Source organism: Mesoplodon mirus (assembly GCF_964341445.2).
Source record: "Mesoplodon mirus genome assembly, chromosome: 7".
Lineage (NCBI taxonomy): Eukaryota > Metazoa > Chordata > Mammalia > Artiodactyla > Ziphiidae > Mesoplodon > Mesoplodon mirus.
Window position 1 is genome coordinate 13,181,725 of NC_138983.1, and position 14,399 is coordinate 13,196,123.

The 14,399-nt window shown below is 42.9% G+C and overlaps 1 protein-coding gene across 1 annotated transcript in view; it reads right to left on the reverse strand.

Moving 5' to 3' along the window:
• Positions 1 to 2,340: 2,340 nt before the first annotated feature.
• PTPRJ (protein tyrosine phosphatase receptor type J) overlaps positions 2,341 to 14,399 on the reverse strand; it is a 185,167-nt gene continuing 173,108 nt past the window's right edge. Inside the window, exons 20-23 of the mRNA XM_082627246.1 lie at positions 12,219 to 12,338; positions 9,170 to 9,330; positions 7,721 to 7,856; positions 2,341 to 5,908 (exon numbers count right to left, since the gene is read on the reverse strand). Of these exons, the coding sequence (XP_082483372.1) occupies positions 5,750 to 5,908; positions 7,721 to 7,856; positions 9,170 to 9,330; positions 12,219 to 12,338 (576 nt within the window). The 3' untranslated portion in view covers positions 2,341 to 5,749. The remainder of the gene's footprint in view (positions 5,909 to 7,720; positions 7,857 to 9,169; positions 9,331 to 12,218; positions 12,339 to 14,399) is intronic.

A 14,399-nucleotide genomic window follows, 5' to 3' on the forward strand; every position in this document is an offset into this window, starting at 1 on the left:
ACTATGGGAATCCATGCCTGGAAAACTGACCTGATTTCACCCAGTATTTCAAATAAACAACTCAGGAATGTGCTGGAATTGTCAGTAGTTATTTTGACTTGGCAAGCAGGCCAGCATTTAGCTGTAGTCTCCAGATGGCTGGGACAGGGGAGGAGGAGGAGAAATGAGAAAGAAAGGGAAGAGGTGGGGAAGGAGAGAAAGGGATTGAGAGGGTGCGATCAGCAAAAAGGGAAATGAAAGATCTGACAGGACCCCGCGTGCTCTGCCCGATGGCAATGACCACTGAGGACCTAGTGGGACCTGGAGGCCCCGGGCAAACGTGTCTCCCGCTGAACGTGCTACAGTGTGGCCTGTTCTGTGCAAGAAAGTATACCCTTTACTCCCACTAACCAGTCAAGGGTCTGGTGGTGTCCTTCCTTCCATCCTACTGTGGTCACTCACCCTTGTGACCACCGTGCAGTTTCCATGCAAAGAAAATAGAGAAGGCAAATTGTGTGTATATATGTCTGTGTGTAAGTTTACTTACGTATACACACACACACACACATCTTAAAGGTGAGATGGTTTTTTTTTTTTTGCGGCACGCGGGCCCCTCACTGCTGTGGCCTCTCCCGTCGCGGAGCACAGGCTCCGGACACGCAGGCTCAGCGGCCATGGCTCACGGGCCCAGCCGCTCCGCGGCATATGGGATCCTCCCGGACCGGGGCACGAACCCGTATCCCCTACATCGGCAGGTGGACCCTCAACCACTGCGCCACTAGGGAGGCCGGGTGAGATGGTTTTAATCAACCAGGCTTACAATCCTAGGGCTCTTCCCTGCCAGGGTCATCAGGCACAACCTCACCTCACCTCACCTCACCCCTCCCTGCACGCCCTCAGCCTGAAGCCCTCACCATCCTCCAAGAGGGAACATTCACCCCCTGCCTCCTCCCTTATATCCTCCAACTAAAATCCTGCTTAAGACTTGGCTCACATGCCACCACCTCTTATGCTCCTGGGACCCCTGTCGCCTGCTCCTTTATCGCCTCCAGTATTTCTTGGGGTTTGTTGTGCATTTGCATCACATGTGTCCCTGGCCCCTCCCTCTAGACTGTCCACTTCTTATGGGCAGGACTTGTGCTGCGTTCACCCTTTGTGTCCCTGACGGACCCGAGGAGTGGGCACTGCCGCCGTCCAAACAGTAAATAAGTCAGGGGTTGAGGGGAGAGTGTGTTGCGACACTTTCTCCTTGACACGATGTAGCTGCACTGCCTTGTGTGTGAAAACCAGTTGGTGCGTCTGGGTGTGAAATGTTATTTTTCTCCATATTTTCATCATCTAACATACTGAAGATTTTATTTACATATGTTGTTTGTCTGCCTCCTCTTACCAGGATGTAAGTTCCATGAGGGCAGAGATTTCTGTCCATTTTATTCACAGTAGAACCCTCAGTCACCAAGGTATAGTGGCTGGTGTATAGTAGGTACTCAGGACATCACTGTTGAATGGATTACTTTGTTTCGGGCAAGAGGAATAAGAGAGATTTTAGAATCATCTCAGTCTACTTAGAGTTTGCATCAGGCATAAGGGAGCGAGATGAAAGAAAAAGTACCCAAACTGCCACAGTCTCCCAGCAATTCTGAGATTCCCCCAATCCATCAACCAGAAAACCCTCTAAAAATTCTGGAGGCTTGCCTAAGGCATATAAGCCACCCCAAGTGGGTGTCTGTCCATCTGCAGACACACATCTGACCCTCTGTGAGCACAGGCAGCCACACCTTAGCTGCACACTCACTTCCCCCAGGTCTCCACTTCATCACCCTCCATGTGTGTTTTGGGCTGAATTAAGTGCCCCCAAAGTTCAATATGTTAAAGTCCTAACGCCCAGTACCTCTGAATGCAACTGTATTTGGAGAAGACAGACTCTTTCAAGAGGTTAAGTAAGGCAAAATGAGGTCATTGGAGTGCGCTGTAATCCATTGTGACTGCTGTCCTTATAAGAAGAGATTAGGACACACAGAGGGACGACCACGTGAAGACAAAGGGGGAGATGGCCGTCCACCAGCCAAGGAGAGAGGCCTCAGAGGAAACCAACCTGCTGACACCTTGATTTCAGACTTCTAACCTCCAGAACTGTGAGATGATAAATTTCTGTTGTTTAAGCCCCCCAGTCTGTTGTACTTTGTTACAGCAGCCCTAGCAAACCAAAACGATGTGGGAAAATCCCAAGGGAAACGTGTTTTTGTTAAGGATGCCCCAGCTGAATGCAGGAAACTAAACCGCTAGATAAGTGAAATGAAGTGGACATAAAGCAAGGAGGGGGAGAGTCAAACAGAGGCATAATGTGTTGACATTTTTTATATTTGGTATTTATGTCTTTTAAAAAATTTTTTTTTCAGGCCATTTTTTTCCTTAAAAAACAAACCAAAAAAAAGCAACCAACAGCAATACTCTGTACAAGTATAACAAACATTAGAAATATGCATCATTCCAAAATAGTTACAAGAAAATTACAGTTTTAGAGTCCACATCAACATATCCTATTCATAGGTGTCCCCAAGGGAAAAAAAGCTACAGTATGTTAAATACTCGACTGCTACACATAGTCTGAAAACTCAGAACCTGGACTTTGGAGGCAAATCAACATCAGTCACCAAGACTTGTTTATTAGCTCAGCAAGTGCAATCAAGCATTTCAAAAGAAAACCAGGCTTTTTCATCCCAGATGAAAAGCGAACAAGAATCATCTGCATAGTTGGCCCCAACCCCAGGAGCCTATGACTTGGTGATGCCCAAATCCAGTGGAGTCAATTATGCCAAAATCTAATGGTTGTTACATGGCCACAGGGAACAGACCCAAATGTCACTTCCTACTGGTGCCAATCATCACAAGATTTAACTTTGCAGACAAAACGTCCTTGCTCTTGGGAGAAGATATCAATGGCCCAAATCCCCCAAACTAACTCATCCCATCCTGGCTTGTTTTCTGTATGCAACTGTCAAATACTAAGCAAGGGCGATCACACCATCCCCACGATTCCACTGGACTCCTCAAAGTTTGGTCCATTATCCACTGTTCCATTGTTCCTGGAAGGGCTGGGGGCAGGAACTCAAAAGCACTTTCTCTTTTCTGGGGCCAACCCCCAGCCCAGGTGTCCTTTATATTTACACATTAATCTTCCCTTTTCACTGTGCTATAAATACCCTCACCAACCCCCCCACCCTTGGCCCATCGCCAGGTCTCTTCAGGATGCAGAGAAGCATCGTGACCTTCGTGTGACCTGCCCATTTGGAATCCAGGCCTCTCCACCACAAGCCTTCCTCCCAGGATTGGGAATGACGTCTGATCCCAAGATCATCCCAGGCAGAAGGGAGGAAGATTTCTGGGTTTTGCATTTGGACACAATATGTTTATGATTATTGTTGCTTTCATCTTTTAAAGGAATTTTTCTAGTTAAGTCCTTCCCTCCGACTTCTCCACAGCAGCGGCAGTGATGTGGGCAGGGCGTACATCTACATGGGATTTGGTACAGTGGCACCCATCACTGTGGTTTCCTGACAAATTGGAGTGGGAAGGGGTGTGACCCACAGAACTGCTGCCTGAACAGGGACCACTGAAGAAGTTACGGAACCCTCCAAGATCTTGCGTGCAAGGGGTAGCCTTCCAAGTGTGAAGGCTTGGAAGCAGTCGCCCAAACCCAGCTTCACTCAACACCCCGGGACAGCATGGCTTCCCTGATGCAGACCTTCAGAGCCAAAGAGGAGGACCCAGCCTGGCCTGGCCTGGCCAGCCCACTCCTCGAAGGGCCTGATACTGAACAAACTGCTTTCTACCAAAGAGAGCAAAGGATTCAGCAAAAAGTGCAATTTCCATTTGGGAAGTAAGGTTCTCCCAAAACACGACACCATTACCACTTCTCCTTTATTCCTTTCAGTACCTCAAAGGGAGAGGGAGACAAAAGACGTGCAGCACTCGACCTCTGAACCGAATCAAGGGCTTTCTGTAGGCGGTGGTTCCCCCTTCGTGACCCTAAGATACCCAACTGTCCAGTCAGTGATCAAAGTGCCGGTGAGTTAAGGAGCACGGCAGGGTCAGGAGACAGGATCCCACAGATCCACGGTGACCAGGGCACGCCGCTCCCGTTTTCAATAGGACACATCGTCCTATGTTTACAGCAGGATTTATGACTGTGGGAAACGGCCACAGGACTCCAGGGACTTGGTCATTCCTTCATAAGACCTTGTACACTTCATTGCCTATTGGAGGAGAAACTCAACATATCTTCAAAATATAACCTGAGCCACAATATAAAATAAAAAGAAACAAATCCTTTCGTGTTAATGCCTTGAGAAGTTTACAGATTATGTACCAATAAAATAAATCCACATAGATTCTGAAATTCTCGGTGGATACACATACCTGAAAGCCAAAAACAACAACGACAAAAATCAATCTACACTTTAAAAAATCAAAGTAATTACAGCAGCAGTATAGTGAAAAGAAGTTTTAAAAATAATAATTACATCTTTGATACAAATTTGAACTTTGTACACCTCAGTTCCAAGGAATGACTGTTTTAAGAGTTTAGTATATATATATACAGCAGATACGGGTATGTGTCACTGCAGATACAGACTAAAGCCAGTAGACTCTACGGAAGGAGGGATTCATCTGACACTGTTTTCACACGGAAGTGTTCGCAGATTGCCACGCTTTTAAAAACATACACACATACACGGACACACAGAGACACATAAAATGCCAACCTGAGTAAAACATTACTAAAAACCTAGAGCATCATGAATCACTAAGTCACATATTGCACCTTTAAATAATCCTTCTTACCACATACAGAAATGAGAAAAAAGATCAAATGGGGACAATAAAAGATTATTGTGTCACTGAAGGGTTCCTCTGCTTCCCCCCGACCTTCCCCCACCCCGAAATTCTCACGGTGATAATTCAGTTTCCACTCTTGCTCAACCAATGGGCAGAAAATGTGGCCATCAGAAGTGTCTTTGGGGAAAAATAGGAGGGGGAAAGGGAAGAAAGAATAGAGCACAAAACAGGGGATGGGGGAAGCTGGGGAGGATCTCCTCTAATCAAATGAGAACAGGAATGTTACTAAGAAGGCTGAACCTCTGATACTAAACTACTGTTTAAATATTCCACATAGTCCAATTATGAGATTCAATACAAAAATAGAGATCTACTGAGTTTTACCTGTGGAAGCATAATTCAGAAAAGGCACATGTTCAAATAGAAAACCCAGGCAGGAGAGGTACCATGTAGCCCTCCCTACATGATAATCATCCACTATTATGTATTTTCCATCAGCTAGATTCCAAGATACAGTAGGTAAAAATAGACCTCTGATACTTAAAATATATTCAACCTAACACAATCCTGGCTTTAGCATGTGAATCATATAAAATAGTCTTTTTTAAAAAGAATGTCTTGTAAAAGAAAAAAAATCATAGCTCACTTTTCCTGGTGTTCTGTAATTCTCAAGAAAAAAAAAAAGTGAACTCATCCCACTGATAATCAGAAACATAGTTGATTTGCTCACCACCCATCCACAGCCCCTGATAGCCCCAACTTCTCATTTGTCATGTTTCACATGTGCAGCTTCACACTCTCAAATTAGTTCTAACACAACGGAACAAAGAATTAGGATACTAGACATACAAAAACATGTCAACATCGGGGCATTTTCCTTTGCTGTGGGTGTGACGGTCTGGTTAACTCCAGAAAGGTTTTCCTTTGGAATTTAGGCAATGTAACCATTTGTCTTTCCGAATGCGGTCACTGGTGCAAGGTTTTCGTAGATTGTCATTGCAGTTGTGTTCTGGTAGATGAGATCTACTTTCGAGTGCTTCTGGGATCTGATAATATCCAAAACACACTGATTGAGGAAAACATACTGGTCCTGTTAGAAAAAGAAAGAGAGAAAACAAATGAGCACAGGTCCCGAAGATAGGCACCCAAGGTTTTTTTCAAACAGATTACCGCCCTCCAACCCCACCCACCCGACAGCGAACACTCCAAGTTCACGCAGGTCGAGGGGTAATAACATAGTGGTGAAATCTGAAACCACAGACAGCAAGGTTCTCATCATTAATGGTTCTCAATGAGAGCGGCGCACCCCCCGCACCTCCCCGCACCAAGGAAAAGTACCAGAATCTTGGGGAAGGGCAAAGAAAGAATGTGGAGGAAATAATGCACTAAAAAGTCCAGCAGGGTTTTCTTGGCTAGGGAGGAGGTGGAGAAAGAGTAAGCTGTGATTCTCAACAGAGGGGGTGGGTTAAAGGGGGATGATCAGGACTGAGTGGGGGATCCCCATCCTGAAGCGGGTGTAGAGACAGGGGTAATGATTGAGGTAGACCTGAAGGTCCCCATGCTTCAGGCAAACACCTCAGAATCTGCAGGTAGCCATTAAAAAGAGGAAGAAAGGGTGTATGCTGAAAGATATCCATAATGCTGTTAGAGGAGAAAAACATCACAGGGCAGCATTACCTACAAAATAAGATCCAATTTTTAAAATATGCTCTGTGTGTGTGTGTATGTGTATACATTTTTTTAACAGAGGTACATAAAGAAGCCTGTAAAGGTATATGCAAGCTGTAAACACTAGCTACCTCTAGGGAGTGGAATTGGGGAGGAAAAAGTAAAAGAGAAAAATGTCCTCTGTATAACCCTGTACTGTTAAATTTTTTTGATATGAACAAATTTATATTATTTTCAAAATATTTTAAAAAGGGATGAAAAAATTTGTAAAAAGGTATAAGATTTCTGTGTTTCTCAAAAGCGGATAAAAGATTGAGAACTACGACTCTATATATTAATTACAGCAGAAAATAGAAGATCTTTGTCCCTACCAACGCAGGAAGTGACTTCCGCTCTTCCCACCACAGCCATGCTGCACCACCCCAAAGCACACAATGCACCCAGGCCTCCAGAACATTCCCTGCTGGACTCAGAAACACAGCACATACTCATAGAGTTCGGAATTCATTCAGGGTGACGGCCTGATACAAGATTAACATTCTGCTCTATCCTGGCCAGGGAGCATTCATCCCGACAGCTTTGAGGAAGGCTATTTCCCAATACACGTGTTGAGAACATGCCTTGAACACATAGTTTATCAGGAACATTTCAGGGAAAGCCGAACCCAACAGTTTTACATAAATGACACTGTAGATATTAAGCATGCATTTTCCCAATTGGTCACCATCCTCCCGCAGCCATGATGACTGATGTTCTTTGACATTTACAAGGCAGGGTGAGGATATATTGCTGTGTTAAAGCTTAAAGCAGCATTATCCTATTTCGTATCATTAATATTTGATATGTCCATTTCATTAGCTTATTTTAAGAATGGTCAGACCTTCTTAGAAATCAAGGGTTTAAAAGACCAGTTTTATGAGTTTAAAACCCAGAAGCCAAAGTTCAGAGACTTGCTAAGATTATTTGGTGAGTCAGTGGCAGCAAAGTGAGGAATCCTGATACTGTCTCGGTTTGTAGCTCCATTGCTGCTATCAGGACGACTATGTCCCTGCATCGGATATCGTGGGGTAGTTCAATCCCACATCACTTTCAGGTCTTGAAAGAAATCCACCTCACAGCCAAGAGCCAGAAAGATCTGGAAGGGTGGAATATTTTAACACAAGTGTGTGACATGATGCCATCTTTTAAACACAGACGGGAAGGGGCAATTGTCAGACACAGACATTGGGCTCACCTCTGTTTGCACCATTAAAGGCCTGTGCATTCGAAGGTCGTACACAATCCCGTACACATCCACAGTGTTCTCGTCCTCTATCTGATAGATAAGACGATCGATGGCAATGAAAGTGCCCGTCCTTCCCACCCCAGCACTGAAAAAAAAGGGGAAATGAGCATGTCAGCATGCGTTACCTCGACTGTAAAACTCCCATTTCCCCATTTATACATATATCTTACTCTCCTCCACTATCAGGCTTTGAGGGTCAAGCCCAGGACCGTTACCAACTGGCTCAATTGAAACCTTTCAAGTCAGACTGTACTAGCTTAGAACTGGGGCCCAAGTCCTAAAGTTACTTTCATGTCAAATGCCACAAATAAAACACCTTGCTAGAGCGTCTTGAATCTCAGTCCCATTCAAGTCGCCACTGTATCTAGGATGGCAAGCTTCATCCATTTACTCCCCAGAGGGCAACAAAGTCCCTCCCTTCTTCTGTCCTAAAATCAATTCCTTCAGCTTCAAAGCTAATTTCCTATTGTTCTGGAGGAGAGGGTGGCAAACTTTTTCTGTTAAGGGCCAGAGAGTAAATATCTTCAGCTTGGCAGACTTTGCAAATCAACTCTTTCTGCCACTATAGCATAAAAGTAACTATAGACAATATGTAACCAAATGGACATGGCTGTGTTCCAATAATACTGTGTTTACAAAAACAGACAGCCAAATAGACTGTGGTGATGGTTTCACAGGGGTATACTCATCTCCAAACTCATCACTGTTTTATTCATTATGTTGTATTCATTAATTTACATGCAGTTTTTATATGTGGAAAAAATATTTTTAAATAAATAAAATGAATTAGAATTATGTGTTTCAACATTGTTAAATAGCAAACCAAAATAGGTTGCAGAATGATGTATACATTATAAAATCTGGTAAAAGTTTAAAGCTATATAAAACCATAGAGTTACCTACATATGTAATAAAATATAAAAGCACAGAAGGGAATGATACAGATCAACTTTAGGACCACATTCACCTATGTAAGAAGGCGAATGGGATAGGAGACTAGTAAGCAGAGACTTTAATTATATCTGTAACGTATTATTAACAAAAAGAAACATATATGGCATCATGTTGTGCTTGATTAAATTGTTATTATTCTCCATGCTTTGAAATATTTCAAAACAAAATATTATAAATAAGAAAGAAATTAAAATATATTATGATTTTTTTTTTAAATACAGGCAGGTGACCAGATCTGACCCACAGGCTATAGTTTGCCAACCCCCGTTCTAAAGTCGCAGGCTTAGGGAATAAGCCCTAATTCCTTATTGGTCCCTTATCCAAACCTTTCTTGAATTTGTAAATACCTATTGCATTCCCTCTTAGGGTTTTTATTTTTTTCAAAAGTGTCCATATTTATAATTACGTTTGAAATCTGTCACACATGGACAGCCATCTGCATACCTGCAGTGCACCAGAATCGGTGACTCAGGAGGACTCTGCTTCATGTAGTCACGAACAAGGTACCGGAAGTTGATGAGCAGGTCAGTGGTGTCAGGAACGCCATGGTCAGGCCAGGAGGTGAAATGGAACTGACGCAGAGTGTGACTCTCACTTGTCTGGATCTAAAAGCCAAGAAAAGTTGTAAGATCCAGAGAGACAGGCAAGCTAGATCAAGCAGTACCTGAAGACTGAACTGCACGGCTCAGCTGAAAGGCAGCTCAGCAGAAGTGGTTATGACCACAAATTAGAATGGTACATTGGTACAATAGCTGATAAAGTGCTTGCAAGGACTTCGACGTACTCATCAAATCCTCATAACATGCCAAGCAGGAGGGTTTATTATCCCCCTTTAAAGAAGGAGGAGAAAGGTTCCAAGAAGTGAAACAACTTCTCTAACACTCAGCTCAGAGGCAAAAGTCTCTGATCCTTCGATTGTGAGTTCAGAATCTTCCCCTTCCAAGACAGCCTCCTGCCAATTATGTGCTCACATTCTTACACCTACACCTCCTTAGAGATTCATAAACCCCACCCCTTGAGCCCACCTGGAAATGTCACTGACCAAAAATGAATTTATACAAATACAACTATGAGAGTCAGTGCCTTCGGGGCAAGAACTGCCTCATAATTCACGTCTTACAAAGAATTTAATAAAGTGATGGGCAACTGGCAAGCACCAAGTAAATATTTAGAACTGTAGGGGTTTGAGAAAGGGCATCTATTTCGACTTCAGATAGACAATAGCAAGTGAAGCTTATGATAACAGAGTTAGTTATTATACAGACTGGTTTCCTACGTGGACCAAAGCACATACCTTTAATTATCAGAACTCCGCCCAGGCTGGGCCATTCCCATTCCTGATTCAGCTGTACTCATTATGCCTGCACCTGGGCACTGGCCTCACCTGTGTGTACCTACACCTGGACTGCTGGCATTTCCATCTTCTTTATGACAGCTACCCTTTGAAGCTTTTTTTGTTGTTGTTAATGTATATACATTATAAAAGCAGTACATTCACATTATTCAAAATGTGGAAGACAGTAAGAAAAAAGGGCAGTGAGGGAAGAGGGTACTGTGAAGTCCCGTCACACAGGAACATAACATTCACAGATTTAATTATAAGCACTCATCCAAAGAAAGAAACCAGCCATGAGAGAAAAGAGGGGAGAAGGAGAGAGCTGAGGGGAAGGTCAGATTTTCAGTATTATCTCCACAGAAGAGCAAAGAGGCTCAGGTTAGAGGTGGCAGTCAAAGGACACTTTCAGCCCTACCAGTTATGTCCCCACTTCTTAAAGGGAAAATATATTCATGCATTTTGTACAATTAAAAATAATATTTTATTAAATGCCATGTGGTATCCTAGATTGGATCCTGAACTGGAAAGGGCTTCAGCGGAAAACTATGAAATTAGAATAAAGTCTGGAGTTTAGTTAATAAAAATAATAATAATAGTAAATTTTTTAATGATGTGGACAATTCTACCCACCATTCCCCTCCATAAGGGCAAACTCCAAGCAGTGAAAGCAACCAAGGATAAGCCAGTCTGTTTAAAATGGGTGAAGTCTATAGAAATAAGTATGACATTTTAAGGGATTCTCAGCTATGGTAAACTGCATTATTTATGTGACCCATTCAATACATGATTAACTGCTTTGATGGCATCTCCAGGAGAGGAATTGAAATAAGTATTAATGGAGGCCAGAGCCTTTGAGACACAGCAATTAGCAAAGAGTTAATATACTACAACAGTGTAGCATGAAATGACTTATGAACTCTTCAAGGATAATTCTCATAACCTGGAAACCAACCCACCAGCCCCTCATAAATGCAACTCTACTAAATCTACTTCCAGGTTTTTCTTTTATGCGCTATGCATAATGTGCATAAAATTTTGTCTCCCAGTATATTTCCCTTAATTACACTCTAGCTTCTCCTCATGGTAATTATGCAGTCTCCATAGCCATCATTTCTAATAGCTGAATAATGATACAGTGACTAGATAACCTATAGTTTCATTATCTATACTCCAAAAGCTAGATATTTGCATGGTTTCCAAATTTCCCCCCCATTATAAATAATACTCAGATTCATCTTTATGAATAATAAGGCTTCTCCTATATTTCAGATTATTTCTTTAGGGCAGATTCTCAAACTTGGAACCACCAGATCAAAGGGGGACGGATATTTTTATGCCTTTGATATAAACTGCAGAGGGTTATATTGATTTATGCAGCCATCAAAAGATATCAATGTTGCTCATGACACTGATTCTATTTTTAAACATCCTTAAAAAAATTGAAAGGACACATAAACTGACTTCCTAGAATGCCTACACAATTTAACTGTATTTGTTTTCATAACGTTTTGGGGGAAGGGAGGCCATGTGCATATGTCCTGGAATCCTATTATTGTAACTGTCATTATAAACTATTCCAACAGCAAATGGCCACTCCTGATGTCACATTTCCAACCAAATAATCCAAAACGGCCTTGATTTGAAACAAAAATTCTATGAGCAGGTCACATGGAAGTGGAAGGAAAGGAGTACAGATACTGAGCCATGCTCTTAAGATTCACTTTACTTAAGAACAACTTAGGGGGCTTCCCTGGTGGCGCAGTGGTTGAGAGTCCGCCTGCCGATGCAGGGGACACGGGTTCGTGCCCCGGTCCAGGAAGATCCCACATGCCGCGGAGCAGCTGGGCCCATGAGCCATGGCCGCTGAGCCTGCGCGTCCGGAGCCTGAGCTCCGCAACGGGAGAGGCCACAACAGTGAGGGGCCCATGTACCGCAAAAAAAAAAAGAACAACTTAGGAAATTCTCTTTAAGAAAGCAAAGCCAAAGCGTTGCCTTAGAGTATATGTAGATATGGATTGTTTTATTCTATAAAGAAAAAAGCAAAAATATAATTCTGATGCATAAAAAAATTGGTTAATACCAACCTAAAAAGTATCAACCCAAGATTTATATATGTTAATGTTATATGAGACTTATCCTTCTTGACCTCTTACTTACATTTTTCACTGTGAAGTCTCTGATGGTCCATTCTGGTAGAACAATTTCTGACGTCATTGCCACCGTTATGTTCCCATAGTCCTGAGCCTGCTTGGAGGGCCAGTACTCCTCACATTTGGTCTAGAATAAAATGTGTTTTTATACAAAGACTCAGATCAAACTGTCTACCATCACAAAAGCCTCACAAGGAGACCAGATATTGAAAACTAGCACCGCCCGGGGTCTGAATCCATCCCTTAGGTGGGTTCTGTCTGACCCTTGGAATTTTGTTTTTTTTTTTAATTTACGATTCCTGCCAACTCTTTTAAATTTTGGAGTTTTCCTATAAAAATCCAGATTTCTGGCTTCTCTTGAAAAATCAGAAGATCTAGCCAACACTGAGCCCCCATTTCTGCACAAAAACTGACTCAGAGCTAAGCAGCAGCTGTTCCTTCACAGGGGACACCATGCCCACCCAGCTCCCCCAGGCCTACAGCAGCCATTCCACTAACTGCTCCCTGAACTAAACTTCTCTGACTGACCTATAACCCTAAGCAGCAGAAGAAATGAGAACTTTCCCCAATACTTTTATTTATTTATTTATTTATTTATTTATTTTTGGGGGGGGGATTGTCCTGGACCAGGGATCGAACCCGTGTCCCCTGCATTGGCAGGCGGATTCTTTTTTTTTTTTTCTTTTTATTAGTTTCTGCTTTATAACAAAGTGAATCAGTCATACATATACATCTGTTCCCACATCCCTTCCCTCATGCATCTCCCTCCCTCCCACCCTCCCCATCCCACCCCTCCAGGCGGTCACAAAGCACCGAGCCCAATACTTTTAGATACACACTAATTGCAGTACAAACATGGACACCAATAAAGAGAATCAGATTAAACCATTTGGGGGTCTTTGATGTTTATAAAGTCAATGGGCAGATGTGAACAGAAATAAAAATCAGGAAACAACTGCTCTCTGAGACTACCTGAATCCCCATTTAGTAACTGACTGAAAACACACACGCACATATATACACACACTCTCTCTCTAAACTTTCTAAAGTGTGCTCTCCTGCAATGGATTCTAACCCTGACTGATATCTGACTCACCTCGGAGGTTTGTTTTGCTTTAAAAACAGATACCTGCTTCCCACCTCCAGAGATGCTGACTCTGACCCAGGGATCTGTAGTTTTTAAAAGATCCCAGCTTCTGGACCACTGCTCCAGGAAAGAACACAGGACTGGGACACACACTGACATGGAGTTTTTGCCCAGGTTGTCTCTTACCCGCTGGATTTATGTTACTACCTTGTGGGCAAGTTCTTAAACTCTAAGCTTCAGTTTCCCCATCTATAAAATAATAACACCTCACAGGGTTGTTATAGGAAAAAATAACATATATGGAGAATCTAGTGCAGAAAATACACTGGCTCTCTTCCCCTGTCACCCAGGGTCAGTAACATCCACTTCTCTCCCGCCTGATGATGAACAAGGACCCATTAAATTCATCTTCTTGTTCTTCGTTAATTTAACTATGTCGTTTTCATTTATCTAACAGATATTTAGGAGAATGTTCCATGTGATGTTCCATGTGTGAGGCCCTGGGCTCAACAGCACCATAAAGTTTATTTGCATTCATAAGCAATGGCCTTTCGTTTGCATAATAACCTGTTCTAATGCAAGAAGCGGATGCAGAACCCAACCTTCTGTGTCACAAATAATATGAAGAAGGGAACCACCTCTAACTGTTCTTTGTTACCTTTCCTTCCTCCAGCCCCAGCCCCTAGCACAGGACCTTACACATACTTGGGGCTGGATAAACATCTGCTAAATTAAAGTGAAAGAACAGAACATTAAAAGAAATGATGCCCAGGGACTTCCCTGGTGGCGCAGTGGTTAAGAACCCGTCTGCCAATGCAGGGGACAGGGGTTCGAGCCCTGGTCCGAGAAGATCTCACATGCCGCAGAGCAACTATGCCCGTGTGTCACAACTATTGAGCCTGGGCCCTAGAACCCGCTCGCCACAACTAGAGAAAGCCTGCGTGCAGCAACGAAGACCCAATGCAGCCAAAAATTAAATAAAGAAGTAAATAAAAGCTCTACTATTAAAAAAAGAAAAAAAAAAAAAGAAATGATGCCTGACACGTTGGCACTATCTCCGGGATAGTGCTACTCAAAGCATGCATCCTGGAGCAGTAGCAG